This window comes from Callorhinchus milii, unplaced genomic scaffold, assembly GCF_018977255.1.
Source record: "Callorhinchus milii isolate IMCB2004 unplaced genomic scaffold, IMCB_Cmil_1.0 Scaffold8, whole genome shotgun sequence".
NCBI classification, from domain to species: domain Eukaryota; kingdom Metazoa; phylum Chordata; class Chondrichthyes; order Chimaeriformes; family Callorhinchidae; genus Callorhinchus; species Callorhinchus milii.
The window spans coordinates 12,123,464-12,145,983 of NW_024704749.1; the positions used below are offsets into that span (position 1 = coordinate 12,123,464).

Below are 22,520 nucleotides of genomic sequence, written 5' to 3' on the forward strand. Positions count from 1 at the left end.
GTGACTCAAGAGAGCAAAGGTTCAGAATCTCCTCCCCCTCATCACAACAGTCACAACTGCAGGCTCGGCCAGGGTTGCCACCCTCGACTTGCATTGAAAACTCAAGGGCTGTGCTATAGCTGACACTGATACCAGCCTCATGGATCCAACCCGTGATGAGAGAAGTGGCAAACACCCGCAGAGACCCTGCGATATCACAACTATATCTCAATCTGTTTTTGCACAAAGTGTGGACAGAGTTGCTTCTTGTAATGACATTTCAGACTCTGGTAACCAGAGCCTCGGTGGCCGTGTGTTAGTTTAGCCGTGTGTGTTAGTGTGACAGTCTCCGTCACACTGCCAAGACTGAGTCCAACAACGAGGGCGACCCCTACACTGGGCACACAGTTAGTGCTGAATGTTGATGGGCTCAGCAATCAGCTCAGCTCACACGGTGTAACCACTGCTCCCTATGTACTCAGCAGTCAGCTTGTTCAGCAACGATCACCATGTGACTGTACAGCTCTAATGAGCCCTCTCTTATCTTACTTTGTTTTGAACAAAATATTTATTTTCCAGTCCTATTGCTGTAGCCTGGATTCCTGTGCTTCAGATTATTTAAAAGTCTTTCATGCGGATCTTTGTGAAAAGCTGTCTGATCATATATCATAGGAAGTGACAGTATCTCCTTGATCTGCAACATGCTCAAAGCAGCCAAGGAGGTTTGGCAAACACCATCTTCCCTCGCTGTGTGTCTTCCCAGTTAGATGTTACCAGGTTTAGATGTCAGAGGATTGTGAGGACTCGTTCACAGCAAAAGCAAAGTTTTACGGATGCCAGAATGTTCCATTTACCAATATGTTATCATTAGTCTGATGCTGACACTTCTGCAGCATTCTTCCCAAATATGCAAGAACCTGTTGCATGTGTATTGTTAGAAACTACATGTTTCTTCATTTAAGACTATTAACCATCAGATGCTGATATATGTGCTGGAAAAGGCTTCAATTCCACTGGCTTTGCACAGGTTGGGTGCACTGGGATGGTAACACAGAGATACTGGTCAGTGGTAATAACAGCTACTCAACTGCATGTCAATCAGTGGTGAATAGGACAATTCTATACTGTTTACTACAAGACTCTTGCCAACGGGACTGCAAGAGATTGGTAGGAAATGGTGGATCTGTTAACCTAGTTAATATTAAGTCAGCTTTACACTGTGTTATTGTTGAGGCCTATTCTTAAGCATTAACCACGAGAGATTCACGAAATTAAACTGGCAGCACGCAACTCCTAAAGTGCAATGGAAACCGTTCACAGGGGCTTTTTATTAAGGATCAGGAAAGAACATAGCAAAGGGCTGTGATAGAAACCCACAACTCAGTCTTTGTGATGAACGGAGTTGCACAATAATGCTTTATGCATTATGATGCTATTCTGGTAATAAATACCCATATCAAAGTGTGTTAGTTGGTAGCACTCTTGCCTCTTGTTCTGGTTCAAACCGCCCATTGGGACTGGAGCTCAGTGTCTAGACTGACACCCAGGACAGTACCGGGGTGGGCGGGGGGGGGGGGGGGGGTGGTGGGAATAAGAATTAGAAGTTACAACGTTGGTCTTTTCTTCAGATGGAGGTTAAAGACTCCATATTAGACTCCAGCCCAGCCCAGCCAGGATCCATTTCCTTCTCCTTGTCAGTTTCCACATGCACAATTCCCTGGGTCCCCGTGTTACAAGATACCTGAACGAGCACATCAACAAAGTACATGCACAGCAAGAGATTGGCATGGGAGAGCGAATGCTCATTTACAAATCTATCAGCCCGTTTCCCCTCTGGAGTATTTAATTTCTGTTGACATCACTCCAGACAGGCTTTGGGAATATTTTAAAGCAATTATTACACTTGTACGAGTATGAAAAAAAAAGGTGTTTACTATGAACACGGGAAGAGTAGAAGGAATACAAAATGGTCTCTCAGTCATCAAACTCAATTGGGTCTAACCTTACAACAACATCAAGCTGTATTTATACACAGAGCCTTTCACGCCAAGAGGACCCTAAATCCTTTTCATCTGCTTCCAGTTTCAGCACTAAACCCTTTGGTCGACCAATTTTCACACAAAGGGTAGTGGAAATCTGGAACTCTCTCCCCAAAAGGCTGTGGATGCTGGATCCATTCAAAATTTCTAGACTAAGTTGGCTGGATTTTTGCTAGGTCAGGGTATCAAGGGACATGGAGCAATGGTGGGTAAATGGAGTTAAGGTACAGATCAGCCATGGTCTACAACAACTTGCATTTGCATTTATATAGCGCCCATCATGCAAGGTAGCTTTCCAGAGCGCTTAACAGAATAGAAGGTGTAACAGATTTGAGGGGCTGAATGGCCTATCTCTATTCCTATGTTTCTATGTTCCTATCAAGCCAAAAAAAGTAATGCACGTCTGTGATTTTCCCCCTTAGCTTGTGGGGGTGGGGGCAAGTGATTTGACTGTGGGATATACCACAGCCTAGCCCTTTCCTCACCCTTGCACACAAATAGGAAACTGGTTGTTAGTCGATAATTTTTAAAAAATGTGGTCACTCAATCCACGACAGTTTGTGGGAGACTGCTGTGTGCAATTGGCTGCTGCGTTTCGTTCACAAAATACAGTCACTACACTTTACAGTCTATTCTGTTAAGCGCTTTGAGACGTCTCAAAGACATAATAATGTCTCTATCAAATGCAAGGATTATTATTGCACGTGCACACCTTCTAGCCCAGCTTTAACACCGAGCAATGTGACAGGTGTGGAGATGTAAAGAAATACACCATTAAATGCGAGGAAAATAAAGTAGCTGCTGGATCCACCCTGAGTCTGAGCAAATCATGTCGGGCTGGTAGGTTTAATAGAAACAATTAAGAATGGCTTAAAATGCCATCTGTGTTTAAGCACCATAATCCTCTAAGCTTCCCAGGTCTATACTCCAGTTGATACAGTAAACAGTCAATTCAATACACTTTTTGAAAATGCACTTAATTCTGTAGGTCAAAATTAATCATAGCTCTAAGGCACTATTCACAAAAACAACTCCCATGTACAGGCTGAGGCAGTTCGGAAACTTAACCCCCGCATATACACCATTTAGATGTGAAACAGACTTATTACACCAATATAGATTTACTTCTCTCTTAAAGACCTTGGTTTCAGTACCTTTGAAACAGGATACAATGCAATTTACATTTATACATTGCCTTTCATGTTAGGAAGACGTTACATCTGAGCTTCGGGGGGTGGGGGGGGGGAGCAGTGTGGGGAGAGAGCTGAGAGTGGGGGATGGGGAGAAAGGCGGGCAAAAGGATGGCTGTAGGATATTCAATCCCTATTGCGTTCCCATACTGTAGTAATAAGGCACTATATGAAGTTCAATATTATAATAATCCCTACACTTGATATTGTGCCTTTCACTTTGGGAGGATGTCTTTTAAAAGATTTACAGTGTAAAGCGTAATGACTACACTTTGTAGGCGAATATGGCAGCCAATTTACACCCGGCAACAAACAGCTATTAAATGATTGACCAATTTTATCTGATGGCTTGTTGGCTGGGCTCCCTCTGTTATCATTCAGGATAGCGAGATTTCACAACACACCATGGAATTTGTCAGAAGAAAATACACAAACCATTAACTTTAAAAAAATACCATTGAAAGGATTCTGGACAAAGCCCTTCCATTAATACCGGCTGACGTCATCCTGGGGACTGGCACCTTCCTTTTAATGCACTGAGCAAATCCTCACACAAAGCTCTTGTGGCTGTAGCGAAGCTGAGCCACGTCTCCCTGCAGGCTACACACTGTGAAGAGGCTTTACAAGTGTCTCCCGAAGGGGGAAAACACAGCTCGCTTTCGGGAAACACGACGTCTGGTGTCTGCATTCCAGCCAGCGACAACTCCACTGACACGGCAGCACATTCTGTTACAGAGCAAAACCTACCCAAATCGCACGGCCTCGCAGAACTTTCCAGAATAATTAAAGCAGCTGTATGCTTTACAACTGGTTTTCATAACAAAAATCAGACTCTTAAGAAGCTGCTGAATCTTTGGAATGTACCGAGCGCCCAACAGGGAGTTATTTAAAGACTCCAACAAACACAAGCCTCTCACCAACTACAACAACAACTTGCATTTACAAGGCACACTTCACGCAGGCCAGCGCCTCTCACAGCACTTAACAGCGGCAAAGCTTGACGCCGAGCCAGGGGGAGGGGGGAGGTGACTATACGCAACATTGAACATCTGGGTCTCCATGTTTTGTGTGTCAGTCAGTCAGTCAGTCAGCTGGCTGTCACCATTCACATAACCCGATAGCCACAGCCCTACAAAGCTCATACAGAAGCAGCACACTTGCTTGGTTCGGCCTGTGCTGGCACGGCTCTTACCTGTTCTCAGCTAGAGAACGGTGCTGAGAAACACTGAGAAAATAACGTATTAATAAAAAGGGAAATGGGAGAGGGAGGATCCGGGAACAAAACGCCGACAAACACAGTTGTGAAATAGACGCTCATTTCAGAAACTTGCACCTTAATTGTTCCCAGCTGTAATGTAAACTGCCTCACTCATCACTTCCAACGGCTCCCAGCACTTTAAATGAATGGGCTTTCACAGGATCATTTCTTATTAATACCTTGCAGACTCCTGCAGGGCATTTGGTCTTTCACTTACATCCAGATCCGTTATGTTCTGCACTGACTGTTGCTGTGGATGACAGCTGGACACTGACACACACACAATCGATGGCCTGGTGCCACTATCCAGACTTACACAGGAGTGGGCGAGAGGAAACGAGAGAATACACTCAAAACATATACAGAACTTCAACCCGTAAAAAATAACAACCTAAGGCCCCTAAATAAAGTCCGATTAAAAGCATCAGGCACAAGTAAAACTGTGAGCTGAATACACTCGGCCACAAGGGATCATTAAAATATGGCTAATTGGAACTACGATCCAGTTAGCTGGGTCTAATTGCAGCTCGCCCATTAAACGAAAAGTCTTTAAAAGCAGCTAGAAGTTCTGGTCATTAATCACAAACAATAGAAATAGATCCACACTTTACACACAGGATCAGAACACTTACAGCAGGTCCTTGTGACAGCTAAATCCATTCTCCCGAGTCAACACCAGTGAGCTGTACAAATGCTCAGAGCATCAGATGATAAGCTTCTGACAGTGGACAACCAAAGACCTCATTTTCCAGTCAAAGTTACCATCGTATCTGATCAGTCCAAGTTCTGAAGAAGGAAAATTTCCCTTGCAAACTTAGGCAGATTTTTACCAGACGGATTCAAACCCTCCTGTTGTACCTGCCAGATTCCACATTTGCATTCTGTAGCAGTGCCAGGCAGGCTGTGGCCAGTGGTGAGCTGTGTCGGGCCGGGGGGAAAGGGAACGAGGAGGAACCCTGTGCGATACCCACCGGCACTCACTGGGAATCAGTTTGGAGCAGTTTTGGCAGAGGGAAGGAAAATGGGATCGTCCCTGCTGATTTTTTGCAATTTAATCCAAACAATAATATTGTAAACCACACATACACGCACGCACGGCTGGAATGAATAAAGGAGGCACAGAAATTCAAAACAGCCAGCGTTTGGAATTTCAGCTGTGGTTTCGAGACTCAGAAGAAATTAATGTCTGCTTGCATGCATGGATTCGAAAGCTCCCTATGGCGTCTACACATTGTACAGTCAGATATTTAGTCAGAGGCACATTGACTGACTCTCCTGCTGTTACTCTGAACTCCCTTCACAGAACCAAAGAACGCTACACCCCAGAGACAGGCCATTTGGCTCACTAAGCCCTCACTGTGGTTAGTTATCCTCCACAAGACTCTAATCCCAGGCTCCCGCTCGCTCCAATATCCTTTGTTCTTTTAAAGCATCAAATTCTCTTGGGAAGAATTCATACAATATATTGATTAGAGAAAAGCAAACGTGGATTTGAAAGCAGTTTAGAAATCAAAGGAGCTCATTTAAAGATCATTCAGGTGAAGCTCGGAGAGTTCAGAGTTCTGATGATGAACAGGGAGCCTACCTTTACTTGGTGCCGGTGAGAAGAGTTTTTCGGAGCCTACATCGGACGCCTGTGGAAGAGGAAAGAGAAGCCATTAACATCTTCGATGTAAACATTGGGTCTTCACATCGTCTCTTCCCCGATGCACTACACGGACACGGCCAGTAGAGGGAAGTGTTTTGCCACCAAAGGCCAACCACGAGTGGCTGTAATAAATACTTTAAAAAAGAAAAAACACAACGGCGATAATAGATAGATTTATCAAAATCCCTGGGCCTGGCTGTAAATAGAGAGGAATAGCCTGTCCAACGCACTCCTGCATGTGAAGAAATAAACTTGGCCACAACCACGGGGGCTCCTGAAAGCCAAATATACTTTGTCCACAGACAGACCTCCGCGATTAAATTGGGAAAATAAGAACTTGCTTCACACAGGTTCTGACAATGGTGTAATGAAACAGCGTAGCCATCGATGGGAGAGAGACGCACACTGAGCCTCTCCTACACGCGACAATTTTACAATTGCTTTTGGTTTGCGAGTGGCGTCATGGTGGATCATCCACTGTGGCTAAAAGCCTGGATTAAGCAGCCGCTAGGGTTTCGGTTCCCAAACACAGCTCCAGTGCATGCAGTGCTTGCCGAGACACCACCGACTCAACAGCCTGCAAAGTTGTTGCAAATTTCTTTGATCCCCTCCGACCTGGCTTGCTTTGAGAGTGCCATTTCGTCAATTAACCCTGTCACTTTGATCCGGTCTCCCCTTGGCGTAAGGGGATTGAACTTCCTTCAGGTTTCACATGCCAAGACTTCCCGCCAGTCCTCAACCCAACTTGTCAGCCTCACTAAGCCTTTTGTACTCAAAATTGATTTTCAATGAAAACCATCTGTGGTTACGGGATCCTCAAGCAACTCAGCTAATATAAGCAGCTTCACAACATTTGCTTAGTGCCAATGAGAGGCAGTGGAGGAAAGGATTAACTGATATCCTTAAATAAAAGCTCTGGACATTAAATGCTGCTGCACAGTGACTCAACCATAAACTCTGCTCAGTCTGTACTGGTATTGGATACTTTACAAACCCTGAGTCTCTCTGCAGGCCTCAACCCTGCAGGAGCACTATTTTACTGAAGACGTTTCAATGACTTGCTATCCTGGGCAAACTCTGAATTTCGAAGCAGAATTGTTTAACCTAAATTCCAGTAATCGGCGGTAAAACAGTCACCTCAAATTGACCCAAACCAGCACCCGGCACTTTCCTTTTTAAACCCATTTCCTCACCATTCTCCATATCCCTCAAGACCCTTATTTCTAAGTATCTATCAATCTGCCCTTCAAAGAGGAGTGATATTATTGTTTCTGTGAGCACACTGACCAATTCCACATCTCAGGTGTTTTGGAGCAGTTGTGTTCCTCTTTGTCACACGCAGAACGTGAAGATAGGTCGAGCTTCCTGCTTACTTTACACAATAAACCCTGGAGCATTCCCTCGGCTTCCCTGTCACGGGGTCTCACTGGCAGGACAGCCCGGGACAAACAATGACTGAAGAAATGAACTCGCTAACACTGGCATATGGCAGCTCACTCTAGTACAATTACTGTAGGGCACTCTTTAATCCACCCCTTCAGCCGAGTCGGCCTGAGATCTCCCAACAGCACCGGGTTCCAGAAGCTGGAAAGTTGCTTGAATTGTGCTTTTGTTTATGTATTAACTGCTCGTTTTATTTTTTTCCCCGTTGCCAATCACACTGCTCTCGCTCAGTACGGCACACAATGGTTAGCTCGGCAAAATGCCAACTTTACTTTGAAGTCAATGGTTCCTCGACTGTATGCATTAAGGCTAGGATCCTGCCTGGCTCTTCATTCAAAGGAAATCGGGGAGAAGAACCACTTAGAAATTGGCAGCCGGGGCCCACTTCAGGGCCTGGAAACGAGTGCATGTACACCAGTGTACTGTATACATGGCAACCGCATGGTAAGCACCTTAGTCCTTAAACAAGCGGCGTATAATGAAGGGGGCAGAGAAAGGAAGCAAATCCAAGGATCATTTGCACCCATTTTCAATGCAGCAAAGAGAATTAATAGCACACAGCCTTAATTTTAGTTCTGAATATTCAGAAGGCGTTTAGCACGACAAAACAACAGCAAATTATTCAAGAGGTGTTATGTCAACGCCCGATACAGAGCATGCTGATTAGCGAGGGCTCAAGTGAGCAGTACAATTATATCTGCAGAATTAACTTTCGGAATATTCAAGGCCAGTGCTGCCGTTAGGGATGGTTGTTCCCTATCAGGGCTGCAGCCAAACATCATCTCCTGCAATACTAATGAATTAGAGAAATGTCGGGGAATAGAATAGCGAGAGATGCTTCATAACACTACTGTTATTTCACGGTTGCCAACTGTGGATTGTCGAGACAGTGAAGCTACAGTGATTTATGGTGGTTTTCCACTGCAGAACCGATTCAAGAACCAGTTCTGCAATTCTGCCGCAGGGTCTGTCCGGGCCTGGGAAGTGTCATGTTTATGTGGTCGTCTCAACTGGACTGGGAATAAAGGGCAACTGTGCAAGAATATTACTAAGTGCTGCACCGTCCCCAATGAAAGCTCTGCCCGTACAGGAAGGGTATGCCACTCCTGGGTGGGAAGATCTCTCAGCCAATCTCTTGCCTGCAGACCTCCTTTCGGAGCTGGGAACCTTTCTCCTCTGCTCTCTGGCTTTGTGAGTCGCTTGCTCCCTCGCACCCTCGGTATCTGCCAGCCACCGCCCCACCCTCCCTAACATTCGCCCAGGCTCTATCTGCTGTTCACAAGACAGCGATTTTAAGGCCATGACGACTGTGGGATTCAAATAACCTGCTTGAGCTTTGCTTCCGTGGTTTCTAATGCAATTGCAGCCCTTTGATGAGATTACAGCCTCATAATTACTGCCAGCGACCCATTGTGCTCCACAACTCCCAACGACCTGAAATAATGCACACAACCAGATTTCCTTTCCCGTTTGAGTGCAGAAATCGCATCACAGAAGTGAAAGGAATCCCGAAAAGGAAAAAGGAGTCTTTATGCGGCTGTCTGTAAAGATTATGAATACAGGCACCAACAAGCTAAATATTTTATCTGCTGGTCTCTGGCTGATCCTGTGGGGGAAAGTCTGTTCAGTGGATTTCACTTACACAGCGCGCGCCCAAAGTGTATAATTCTCTTAAGTGCATACAATTTGAAAAAGCAAAGCCATTTCCTTCCTGCACACACTGGATTCATTTCTATTAACCAGACACTGTGCTAGTTTACATTCCTGGAAACGTATAATTGTTTCCCCAGATTACACTCGTGCCCTTGTTGAGTGAAGATTACAGATATTCCTGGCCTGTGTCGTTCCCTGCATGGCAGTTTTGCGGTCTTTCAACGATGGTTGCTTTGAAAGCAAAGCAAGTTAAAAATTGAACAGCACTGCGGAACAAGCTTCAGTTTGTGTTCATGGTGGATAAGTGCACAGCATAACGCACTCTACAAAGAGTGCACCATTTTTAGTGGAATAATGCAAGGACAAGCGCTGGAAGATGTATTTTAAAATTGATGGAATCTAATTTAACACTTTTTATTCCCATATTATTTTTTTCCCGAGGATAATAATGTTTCCCCCAAAAATTTGGCCACTCAATCCACGACTGTTTCTGGGACACAGCTGTGTGCAATTGGTTGAAGCGTTTCCCAGTTTTACAGTCAATCCACTTTACAGTATATTCTGTGAAGCGCTTTGAGACATTTCGACGACGTGATAAGATGCTACATCAAATGCAAGGATTATTATTATTATTATTAAGGGTGGAATGGAAACCAAGCAAAGGAAAAGGTGAAGCTTGCTTTACAAATAATATGTGCTTACAATCCCATAACACAATTCAAACAGCGAAGGGAGTTTCTCCCAGAGTCCTGGTTAGCTATCCAACAAAACTGTGATATCCTCGACTCCAAACACGGTCACTACAGCAAGCAGCTAAACACTGCTTCAAGGTCTCACAATGTAATAGGCACTGTATCAAATATAAGGATAACAACAACAACAACAAGATTCCATTTATAGAGCGCCTTTCACGTCGGGAGGACGTCCCAAGGTGCTGGACAGTTGGGTCAGGACCCGAGCAGAGGGGAACTGGTCAGGGTGAGGGGAGGGGAAGGAGGGAGCGAGGAGGGGGTAGAGCGTCGAGAGCGGAGCTGAAGGTATGGTCAAAGAGAAAGGTCTTGAGACCGGCCTTGAAGGAGGAAAGAGAGGAAGGGGCGAAGGCACTGGGGATAAAGTTCCAGAGCCTCGGGGCTGAGAGGCTGAAGGCCCGACCACCGATGGTAGGGCAGTTGGAGCGGGGGATGTGGAGCAGACCGGAGCCAGAGGAACGGAGGGTACGGGCAGGTAAGTAGGGGGATAGTAGGTCAGAGAGGTAGGAGGGAGCGAGGCCGTGAATGGCCTTGTAGGTGAGGATGAGGATCTTGAAATCGATCCTCTGGGGGATGGGGAGCCAGTGGAGGCGAGGGCGAGGGTGGGAGTGATGTGGTCGCGGTGTCTGGTGCGGGACAGTACACGAGCTGCAGAGTTCTGAATGACCTGCAGCTTGTGGAGGGAGGTGGCGGGAAGGCCGGCGAGGAGAGAGTTCCCATAGTCCAGCCTTGAGGATAAGTAGTAATGAGCAATCAAATACTCAGGAGGATTGAAACACAGCCGACACTTGAAGCCACCACCCTTCCTGCTGCACGCTCTGGCATTGGAGAGACATTGCTTTGTAGAGTCTCTGTGACAGCGGCTGACAGGCTTGTGGCTTCAGGGTCAAAGATAATAATCCTGTCCGTGAAGTGCCAGACAGGGCTGGTGCTTGTTGCCCTGCTATCAGGGGCCGGATGCGAGTATGTGTGAGTGTGCACCAGCAGTGACACTGGGCCCGTCCTGCGGAGACTGATCACATTACAGTAGGAGCTCCCCCCCTCACCCCCCAAACCCCCTGCTCTGCCCTTCCCCCGTTCTCCCCCTGCTCTCCAACCCCCCGCTCTAACCCTACCCACCCTCCCTCCGCCCCTGCTCTGCCCGTTCCCCCACTCTCACCCCCCCCCCCAAAAGAAATGGACCTCTCAGTTGTGCTGACAAACTGCAGGAAGTTTGACCTCTGAGTATGTCCACAATTTAGGCCTAAAGCCACGGCCTCCCTCTGGAGAGCCATCAGCTGCAGTTTTCCTTCCCTATTCCCTCCATTAGCTACGCTTTATGAATCATCTTCCTCTGAGCTCAATAAAGCTTCCCTAAGGAAAGGGTTTTAAAAGCTCCTGAGGTCACAACCCTCTCCCCCCTCTGCCCCCCCCACTGGATGAAACAGTTGTAGAAAGCTCGGAAGCAGAGGGAGTTGAGCAAGCAGCCTCAGCGCAGTTTAAATGTCCCAGAGGAGTGCGTGTTTTATCTCCTGACTCTCTGGCTTTTCCACAGCCATACTTCACTCAGCGGCGTCCCAGATACAAGGCTCCCGTTTCCTCATCCCCACTCGGATCCCAGGCTGGCTGCTGTGTAACGGGAGACTTGGCAGCCCCATAAAATGCCACAGGCACTTGGCAGCATCGTAAGCAGCATTGCTCTTCAATGCAAGGTGGCAGCATACATCAGTGTAACAGCACAGAAGGGAAGTCTTGGCAAAGGGAGGGGAGTGCAATTCTGCTGGCAGCAGACAGCACTCTATACACATATGTCATTTCGCAGTCACGGCAACATTTTATCACTAACACGCCTCCTTCCCTCGACACTTGAACCAGTTCCAAATCCAAGCACATGTTCCACTGCCTTTTATGTTATAAACACATTAAACACTTTTACGACTTGAGATTTTTTGCACACAACCAAAATATTAGTCTGTTGCCAGTTGGTGTGGAGGCTGCCCCCATCCCCCTCCGTTTTGCTACACCAACAGCTGCTGCAGCTTATCATGGCTGCCCGTCCATTAACTTTACAAATGAACACCCTATCAGGCCAACGCAGAGTCCATTAATCAGTTGAAACCTGGCTGACGGTTTAGCGCCTTAAACTGCTGCTGCCTGTACGGAGGTTAGTGTTTGGACTGGAGACAGACAGGAGGAAAAAAGGAGTGAAAGCCACAGAAAGCAGCCGGGGGGAACAGAGAGATAGACACAGGAGGTCGAAAATTAGGTGAGCTGCAAGCCCAGGTAATTGACAAGTCAGGGAAGAAAGAAGCCAAGAAAGAAAGAGAGAAGATTGAGAAAGAACGAGTCAAAACCCTGGGAAAGAACAGCATCCAATTTTTGCTCCGTCAAATCAATCAATCAATCAATCAATCAATCAATCAATCAATCTGCTCCAATCCAAATGAATTTCATTCACTTGAGCTCATAGACACCAAGAAAGCAGAACAAATCTAATTAGCTGCTTCCAAACCAGCTCACTCATGTTGGCTCACACACACACACACACTGACAGGACATTTCTGCCATGATTTAAACCATTCTGTAGTGTGCAACCATATATACATCCATTATATATTATATCATATATTATAGATCTTGTGTTTTATATATAGAAAATGCACGCACACACACACTGCAAGTCATTTCTGGAATAAACTACAGCATCTCTGGAAGTCCAGGACAAGTCAGAGTCAGACTGCGTTGCAGAGATCGGAACAAAATAGACACAAGGCTGAAAAGCCTACATGGGATCCCTGATCCCAAGCCCTGGATAAACAAGAGCACCTTGGGGATTTGTCTCATGCCAGGGTGCGTTCAACTTAATGTGAGTATAATCTGCCAGTGGATTTCAGGTCAGATTTCTTCCTCTCAGCTAACTAACTAACTAACCAACCAACCAGCAGAGTCCAGCGATGTCCCTGTCTCCTTATTTCTAGTTGAACGGTGGAGCAGTAGCTATTCCCTCCTCGGCGCCCTATTAAACAGTTTGGATTCTTGTTGAAAAGCGGAGCTCAGGATATTGTCACACAGAGCAGGAAGCAGGAAAACCTTGCAAGTGCTGTGCTTCTGACATGTTGCAACCCACCCTTCACCGCAATTACCACATCGTGTCTCGGTCTCCATCGACTGTTCAAAGCAGCCAGTTCCGATAGGGGAGAGGGGAGGATCTCAACTCAGAACTGTTAGTGTGGTTTTCATTAAACGCCATTTTATCCTTGAACTGATTAACGTGGCGTGCATCTGGTTAGATGACGGGAACCGTAGTCTTCAAGCTTGCCATGCTACTCACCGTTTCCCCAAGGGTGACCAGTTATTTGACCAGATACACTAGTGTGCGACGTTCTGTTTCTTGCATTAAAAAAGTAAAAAAAATAATTTGGTCCCTCAATCCACGACTGTTTGTGGGACACTGTTGTGCGCAATTGGCTGCCGTGTTTCGCCCACAAAATATAGTCAATTCACTTTACAGTATATTTTGTGAATCTCTGAGACGTCTCAAAGACGCGATAAGGCACTATATCAATGTAAAGATTGTTATTATTATGCCCTTAGAGGGGAAGGAAAGAGATAAACTGAATACTACCTTTGCCTGGACTACAATATGGTAAAATGTGCTTATATTAAATAGCAATCCTGATAAAAAAGATAATTAGTCAGTTTTGCAGTGTAGTTGGGAAACCTCACAAGTGGCCAAATGTAGTTGTTGACTGTTGTTAACATTCTGATCTTAATAAAACACGGCATAAAGCAATGGAAATAAAATGGGGAAATGCTTTTTAATGTTCAGAGCAAGCCATGATGTGGTGCGAGTCATGTAATACTATTTGAACCTGAGAGATGAGACATAATTGCGGGTCAAATTAATCTTCATTGAGGATGTGCTCTGCTCTGTGCTGCCACTGAATCAGATAAAGATCTTGCGTTCAGGCCCTCCCACGGCTGCCAGACATTGGGAGAGAGGCTTTCCTGCCTGGTGTTTGAGGTTTTATCAGGGGGTAATGCTTCATTGCTTGCATCATATTTGTTTCCTGGACTTCTGCAAACAGCAGTTACACAGCAGTTAGCCCCAGATTAACAAATTTCTAATAAAATATACAAACGGTCAGGCCCTGGAGCCATTGATGCAAATCCCATTTGAGCAACAGAGGCTGAAAGGGCAGACAAACTCTGAACTGTTCATCCCTATCGCTGGTTTGCCCAACAAACCCTGGAGATAGGAAATCAGGACAGGAGGAGGCCATTCAGCCCATCGAGCCTGCTCCACCACTGATTATTCCATGACCACAAACTAAAACCTCCCCAAATGCCACCTCATTGCTGTAATCTTTATTATATGAACTTCCCAGCTAACTCTCTCTCGGATTTTTCACACGTTCCTCCTACCTAGGAACGGACCTGTCTCTACAACTCCCGGCACCGCACAAATCCGACTGGAGAGAGGCGAATGGGTCAGATTTCCCCACAACACCAACAAAAAGTGTAGTTATTCACTTTCATGCCAGCCATTAGCTTGGCAGAGAATAGCTCATTGCCCTCTGGCTGAAAAGGAAGCACTGACCACAAGACTGCAGTTGGTGTGGAAGGTGTCAGACTTGCTGACTTAAGAGTCACCTTATCTGGCCGTGCGTATATATGAATAAATGTGCTGCTAGCAAACACTCGAGCCAAACCAACGAAAAATATTTCTGGGCAAACTGGCAAATGTGCATTCATCACAATTCAATTAGAATCCCAATAGCTGGAAATGTACTTTACGCACTTTTATGATCTACTGCTCTTTTACATTTTTTAACAAGAACTGGGAATGTGATAGAATACTTCATATTAGAAGCTGATTTAACACTCTCAGAAATGTGAGCAGCATTTATTACATGTAAGCCTTTAGTCTGGAAGCTACTCAATAACCTTCTGAGATAAGACTTGTGGATGGGACCTAATAATAATAATCCTTGCATTCGATATAGCACCTCGCTGAGATGTCTCAAAGCTCTTCACAGAATACACTGTAAAGTATAGTGACTGTATTTTGTGGGCGAATATTTGTTTATTCCTAAAGGAAGACCATCCAAAGCACGAGACACCAAAAGCTCCTTTCATTTTGTTCACAAAGCCAGGAATACTGATTGATGCCATCAATGGTGTATTCCATCTGAAACTTGGTGTGTCACCCATCTGTGCTGAGAAGGAGTCTGATATTAATCTATGCCCTTCGCAGAGTTGTCCCTTTCTGAGCTGACAAGGACGTATGTGGTAAGGAGGTGCTCTCGGAACAAGTTGCAAAACAGCAACGTTCTGCAGACAGTTCACCGTGACCACAGAGCTCTGGCTGAACTGAAACTGCTGTGGCTAAGGTTCATTTGGAAACACAACCTGAAGATCGAGAGGACAGGATTAGCACAAGCTGCTTCCAGCAAACAATACAAAACACAAATGCAAATCACCAACACGGGGCTGAATAACTAAAAATTTAACTTTAACCCTGCTTCAATCCCCAGCACCATTTTATTCCTGCTACCCGGGTCCCACTCTTGCTCTCATTTCCTTTCCCAGTAGACTTCCGATGTGTGATTTGACTTAGAAAACATGGCTCGGATCTGATTGACACATTGGCAGCAGGTTCCCTGGAGTATGCCTTCCAGCAGTCACACAAGCAAATGTATCCAGATCTGAAAAGGTGCATTTGCATTGGCAGATCTGTCATGTAAATGTTCCACTTCCTGCTCCCACGCACACGCCAGCAACTCCCTGCACTAACAGCTTCTCCTTTCTAAGCGTTTTACCAAAGGACAATCTGGAACCCTGACATGAGAGTCCACATGGGCTCAGCATGAGATAACTATTTGGTCTTCAATATGAAGTAGCTTGCCTGCATTTGACATCTACCCTAGACAGCACAGTTAAGAGCAGCAGTTCAATGTCTGGGCAAACCACTTGCATCCCACCACTTTTTACCAGACACTGGGAGTGAACAACAGTTAGTCAGCTGAAAGAGGGAGAAGGGTGTTGCCCTTTTCATCAACGCACATCAGAAAGTTGTTCCCAAGCGTCAACTGATCTCTCTCTTTCAGGCGTTGTTTGCCTGCAGCTTGGCAGCACATCAGGTGAATACACCCAACTCAACACCGGATGAATCCTTAGTGATTTGTGCAAAATATATGCTGGATGATATTACTGATTGGTTTGAATGTCATTCGCACACAAAACAAGACAAAGCAGCTGGTACTGTTGGGATCTTATGTTTCACGTGGTGACACGTGGCTGCAGAGGTCTGTTCTTGTCCTGCCCCCAACTGAAACACACACAATCTGCGCCCCCACACCCTGGTCTGTCAGGATTTGCATAGATTATCGAGCGGTTGGAGATTCATTCTAGAGGCATCAAAACCACAGAACGTTTTAATTTCTCTCCACAATACGGTTAAACCCACATGACCAGGCTGAGGCAGATCGCGGAGTCTTGCTGGAAACTGAATGGTTCTATTTCAGGACACCAGAGACCCAAAATTCCACTTGGTCTCAGCCTGCAGGACCACTTTGGCTTAAACTGTAATGCGACACAGAATTATAGAAAATCTTCAAATCTTAAATTGGAAGCTGCTTCCCCGATGAGAACCGGCTGAATGACGACTGAACGTAACAATTTTCCACAATTCTGTGCAGCCTTATTGTTTGGCTTTACAGACTAAGAATAGACGGAATGTCAGGCCTCGGAGGTCGGTGGGAAAGTTACCATTTCTAAACAGCACACAGTTGTCTACATCTCCACACTGCAGCAAACAGCTGACAGAAGCAGCAGAATAACACCTTCAGCAGCAATCCAGACAGTCGCCTGGCAGTGAGATGTAGAATATGTGCATTAGAAAATCTGGAAAGTGAATTAACTGGGTGAAATGGACCCAATTTAAGATAACACCACAAACGGCACCTCATCAAACCAGTAAACGGACTCAGAAATAAACGAACCCGATATTTCTGGTGGATCTGAAACCGTGCCTCGAGTCCAATCTGAAAAGAGGTGAATTCATATTATCAGCACCAACTGGCATGACAACATCAGCCACTGTGCTGCCCTGACACTCACAATCATAGTCAAACAAAAACACCAAATTAACAGCTCTTTTTGATGTTAGAGATGGCGTCAGAGTGCTGAATGGAGCTCGTCGTATCTCGGTTTGAAAGTGTTGAGCCTCGTTTCGTCCTCCCCAAATCAACAGTGTTAACCTGGGCTGCCCGGGTGCAGCCCGTGTCCAGCGCTTCACTGCTCGGTGCAGTGAACAGGGGCACAGAATGCTCCCCTGGCACTGCAGCACCCAGCGGGGGAGCTCACTGAACAACCCCAGTTCAGCTCGCTCACTCGCACGTGCACAATAAGAGAAGTTATACATACGCGTCGTGATGCAAATGCAGAGTAGCAATTCTGATGGGTTTACATCAACGATGACCCACTTGTTAATTTGACAGCAGATCTGCCACTTTCCCTGGCCAGGAACCAGGCTCCTGTGGATTTGGTATAAAATGCTCCATTTGTACTCACAGACTTCAGCACTCATAGCTCATGTTGGATACTTGAAAGCATAACAGTCTGAAACCAGAATAAACAGGGAGGCAGAGCAAAGACTGGTGGCTTGAGACAAGCTACTATTTAGTAAAGTGGACTGGTGGCATATTTCACGAAGTTAGCCCCAAAAACCTCATAGTCTTCAATTTACCTTATTAGCTGAATAAAGTAAGTAGGAATCCGGTTGTTAGGTCGATTCGGGATCGCTTTACCAGGGGTAATAATGCCTTAAAAAATCATTTGGTTATTCAGTCCACGACTGTTCGTGGGACATTGCTGTGTGCAATTGGCTGCCGCATTTTGCCCACAAAATATACAGTGAATTCACTTCACAGTACATTTTGTGAAGCGCTTTGATACGTCTCAAAGACGTGATAAGGCGCTGTATGAACTGCAACGATTATTATTATTATTATATAGTTGGACAGCGGTCTCCAGTTTAAATGAACAAAGTGCTTTTTCTATTTTAAGAAACAATCTCTCATCAGATAATCTTTCAGGACATGATGAGCTAGCTAATAGCACAGCGTGACAGTACGGTTTGCATTGAATGAAAGCAGAGAGTATTGAAAAGGAAATGTGAACCCTCGAACATTAGAATCTAACCTGCAGGCTGGAGACAACAGTATAGCTTTGCTCCATTGGCTCTTAAATCTGAATTGATATGGAATACTTTACTCCAGTAAGATTTCACTGCAGACAGTTTCAATGACATTGACTTCCTCCAGAAACATGTTCTCTAAATACAGCTCCCGACTGACTAACTGACAGCATTGTCCTTACAGTTTCAACAAGAACTCGGCTGTTATCTTCAACAGCGACCACTGTTGGATCTCAGGGCAGTTGTTAACTCGGTGCTTTTTTAATCCGCCACCTAATCATTTTTAGCGACGGCCTCATGGCATGAATTTACATGGCATTTAAATAACAAAATAAGATGGGGAGAGATCTCTTTCGATGGCGGAAGTGACATCCAACAGTAAATTTCAGATTGAAGCCACAGCCCTAACCTAATAGGAGCCGAATGAGTCCGTGCACTCAGCAACTTTCATTTACACAGCACCCCTCACGCGGGGTAGCGTCCCAGAGCTCTTGACAGTGGCGGAGCACCACGCCGAGCCGGGGGGAGGTGACCATAGGCACGGTCAAAGAAGGAGGTTTTCAGGAGCAGTCTGAGGATGGGGAAGAAAGGGGCAAGACGCAGGGCCAGAGAGGGAGAGTCCCAGAGCATAGCACTCACTATGAGCACCTGCCTTTAAAATGCTGCCAACAACAGGCAGCCGTGAAGCTAGTGTCAGTGTAACAGACGTGATCGCTAAACAGAACTGGCTGCAAAACAGACGGCACTGCAGCTCTGTTTACACCATTATTAGTTTCTGCAGTCAAAAGATCAAACTTGTAGCAGTATCAGTTGGTACATCTCGTTAAAACCCAGATACAGGCTCAATTATACAGGTTAATTTGTGCAATTAGTCAAGTGACCTTCCGAAGACGGTAATCTCAATACTGTGGGAAAATACTTTTTATCTCGACATAGAGATCAATAATTCAGCAGTGTGGGAAAACATGAAACAGTCGCAACTGCAGCCACAAGACTGACTGACATTGTGCTGATGCTGGTTAATGTGCTCATAGATCAAACCTGATACGGGTTCATGGTTCACAAATTATGAAAATGTAACAAGCAGAGGGAGGGAGAGGGGGGGTGCAGGAGACCGAGGATTTCAGCTAAACACAACATAGGAACAAACCCATTTGCCAAGCACAGCGACAACACATGCAAATCACAAGCCCATCCTTAAGACTGCAGGGAAACTGTGGTGATTAGATTCCCAGCGATTTCACTATGTCGGTTTATACTTCCTATTAAAACAAAATGAAATGTGAGCCTCACTACATATTTCTCACCTGGCTGGCTGACAGGCGACAAGCTACCGACGTTTACATTTCACTAAGCGAGTACCTCCGTGTGGCTTCACGGCTTCTAACGTCAATGCAAATGTGGTTTGTGCACATGAAATGGATGTAGTTCACAAAGATTTTTTTTTCCACCAAATCTACAGCTGCCACATTTAAGCACAGTAACCTGAAGCGTTAATTTGCATTACTTACAGTTTTACATCTAAATTTATGCACATTTATATTGCTGCTTTCACAAAGAACTGGTTTTAAAAGACAGCACAACCGTGCGTTGTGCACACACTGCCTCCGTCCTCGCCCATTTTGAAGTGCACAAACATTCCATTTGCAAAAGGGAATCAGGGCTCCATCAACATTTTATACACAGACTCCATTTCTCAAAGTCACTGGCAGGATCCAACCACACAAAAAAACAGGCGAGCCAAAAGCCTTCTGCATCATGCTGTTCTTACCAGGCTCTCAGCCTGAAGGCATTGTCTGCACACAGGCTAATCCAAGTCTCCCTCAGTCTTGGCCTTGTATATCAGACAGCTAGCACGAAAAAAAAATGAAAGACTTGGCAGTGAAAAGCAAACCGGCTTATCCGGAGCTAAAGGGATCCGCTGTTTTCTTTAATGTGTTATCAGTTCACCTCAGCTTCACGGAATTTCATTTGAAGTCCTCCCCGGCTCGGGATGAATGTGTGCAGAGGGCTAGCCCTGTAAAAATCGCATTACACCAGTCTCCGAGAAGGGAAGTGAAACAGTAAATGGGTTAATCTCTTCTCTATTTTACCCCCACAGGACAGCTGATTCAACACGCTATGTTTCACTATGTTTCTTTAGGATCCTGCTCCCCTGCCTCCCGTTCTCTTCTCTTCTGCCTCCCCTGGAATCAGCAGACCACCTCCTGGCATCTTTCAACAGCTTTATCAGTGCTCAGATCTAATCAGCTGTGAAACGCTGCACAGTCACAGCGGGAGGAACCATTCCTTACTTCATCCCTTCAGCTTTTCCTTTTACACAACTTGAGAGTTACAGATAATTAGGTATCTGGTGTGCGAGCTTAAAACCCCATAAGCACTTCTGCTCCCTCTTAGAAAGGCTTAGCAGGTGTGGGCTGAGATGCTCAGCGAGAAGCCCTCACCTGCTGGGCTGCTCTTCTTGGTAATTAGAAGGATCCATACTTTGACGCACAAAAGCAGACAGGGTCGGCAGGAGCCTGCCTTCATTGAGCCTCGGTGCGAGATTGCAGCCGGCGTGATTGATGGCAGGCATCAAAAGCACCAGAGACAAGACAGCTATCAGTATTTAATATTTTAAAAAGCCCATAAAGGCCGCAGTTGATCATGCGGAACATCAGTGAATGGATGAGCTAACCTGCGCTTGCTAATGTGCCATTCCTCGTATAATGAAAGGGCACATGATCCGCGACCGGCCTGTCTGGCTGCAAATATGAATATGCTATCAGCAAAAGCCGCTATGCAAGGTCCCCCCGCAGCTACAACAAGACTAGCACAATTTTATTCCTCATCTCTCATTCTCCACTTTCCATTGCCCAGGAGCATAGTAATTTCATAAATGTAACGCTACCCAACCGATAAACAAATTATCTACATACTCTACAAGGTTTTCTATTAGCCAAGACACATTCCCAATTCTATTTGCCTTTGGACACTTCTGATCAGATCAAGGCCTTCCTCGCTTTCCTCTGCAGCGCGGTTTTATGTGTTTACCCAGCAAAAGATCTCACCCGAATTAAAACGCAAAAAGTTGCAAATCTATCAAAAGGTCTCGGCCTTAGCTGGAGCCATCAAGCATGTACGGCAGGGTTCAACTTGCCTCACATCATCTGCTTCCAGCCGCCCTGGGGACTTTACAAGGCAAACTACAATTTCTAGTAAATATATCCTAGGGACACAATTAGTTTTCAGTTGGGGGGATGATAAATTGGTCATGCATAATTCAGGACTGGCAGAAGCTAGAAAATAAACTGCTGTAACTTTGCTTCCAACCTTTTGACAAGCGAATACATATGCGTGTGTGTGTGTGTGGGGGGGGGGGGGGGGGGGGAGGAAAGAACGGGACACAGAAGGTTGACAAACGAAGCTAATACAGCTCGGAGATACAGAGGACATTGCTGGCAGCATCTATTTGGTGCTGTGTTTCTCTATGAGCTGTGAACTTAAGAGGCTGACACAGAGTTAAATGCACAGATGTTCAGCAATCTGCACTTGTGTTAATTACCCTAATGTGAGCAGAAACTCAGCAGATCACAGTTAATGAAGAAGCCCATTTTTCCTCTCCCAGAGACCTCGGCTTTCACCCTTCTTTGCAAGTCCATCACAGCCCTCGCTCGAAAGGTTTCCTTGGAAGTGGAACCAAACAAACCATGAAATGAGCAGACAGACCACATGGTGGATGTCAGTTGGCAGAGTGTGAGAGCACTGCATGGCACCTGCTGTTAAGACAGCTACATTAACTACTTCAAAGCTGCTCACATATCACTCCAAGTTACAATGCCAGTCTGTCACCACAATACTCTGTGACACTGATTGTGCCCATTGCTCCCAAAAGTCAGCTCAAGCACAGAATAGGAAGTCACAAAGCTATGCCTTCTGCTCCCAGACCCTGACATTACACCACACGTCAAAGCACCAGTTTTATCCACTGCCACATAGTGTGTACGCAGACTCGTGCTCGATGGAAACGGGTGGAATTTAAAAAGATAAGACTTGTTTTGTTTAGATCCACATATAAAAATGTTCCTTACTGCGATTGAGAAAAGCACTCGGATTAGTTTAAAAACATTTCACCCCCATGCCACGCCACACACTTTTCAGGACTTTTCAGACACTGTAGAAAGCCCGTGCTGGAGGTTGGTTGGAGTATGTGTGGCCAGCGGGAGAAAGGGGCACTGAGACAAGCTCCTCAGGTGAGGATTTTGGTCACTTTGGAGTCCACACTTTCGCATCATTAGCATCAGGAAAAAAAACATCTGGTAAATGGCAACTTCTCCACTCTGCAGGCCTGCCAATGACATTTACCATCCACAAACCCAACGTGAAGCTGATTTAATTACTGC

The 22,520-nt window shown here is 45.6% G+C and overlaps 1 protein-coding gene across 6 annotated transcripts in view; it reads right to left on the reverse strand.

The window, feature by feature from the left end:
• Positions 1–22,520, reverse strand: part of fbrsl1 (fibrosin-like 1) — a 387,345-nt gene that overhangs the window by 39,655 nt on the left and 325,170 nt on the right. For all 6 annotated transcript variants that reach the window (XM_007901766.2, XM_007901763.2, XM_007901762.2 and 3 more), the window contains one exon: positions 6,052–6,100. In XM_007901766.2, coding sequence (XP_007899957.1) covers positions 6,052–6,100 — 49 coding nt within the window. The remainder of the gene's footprint in view (positions 1–6,051; positions 6,101–22,520) is intronic.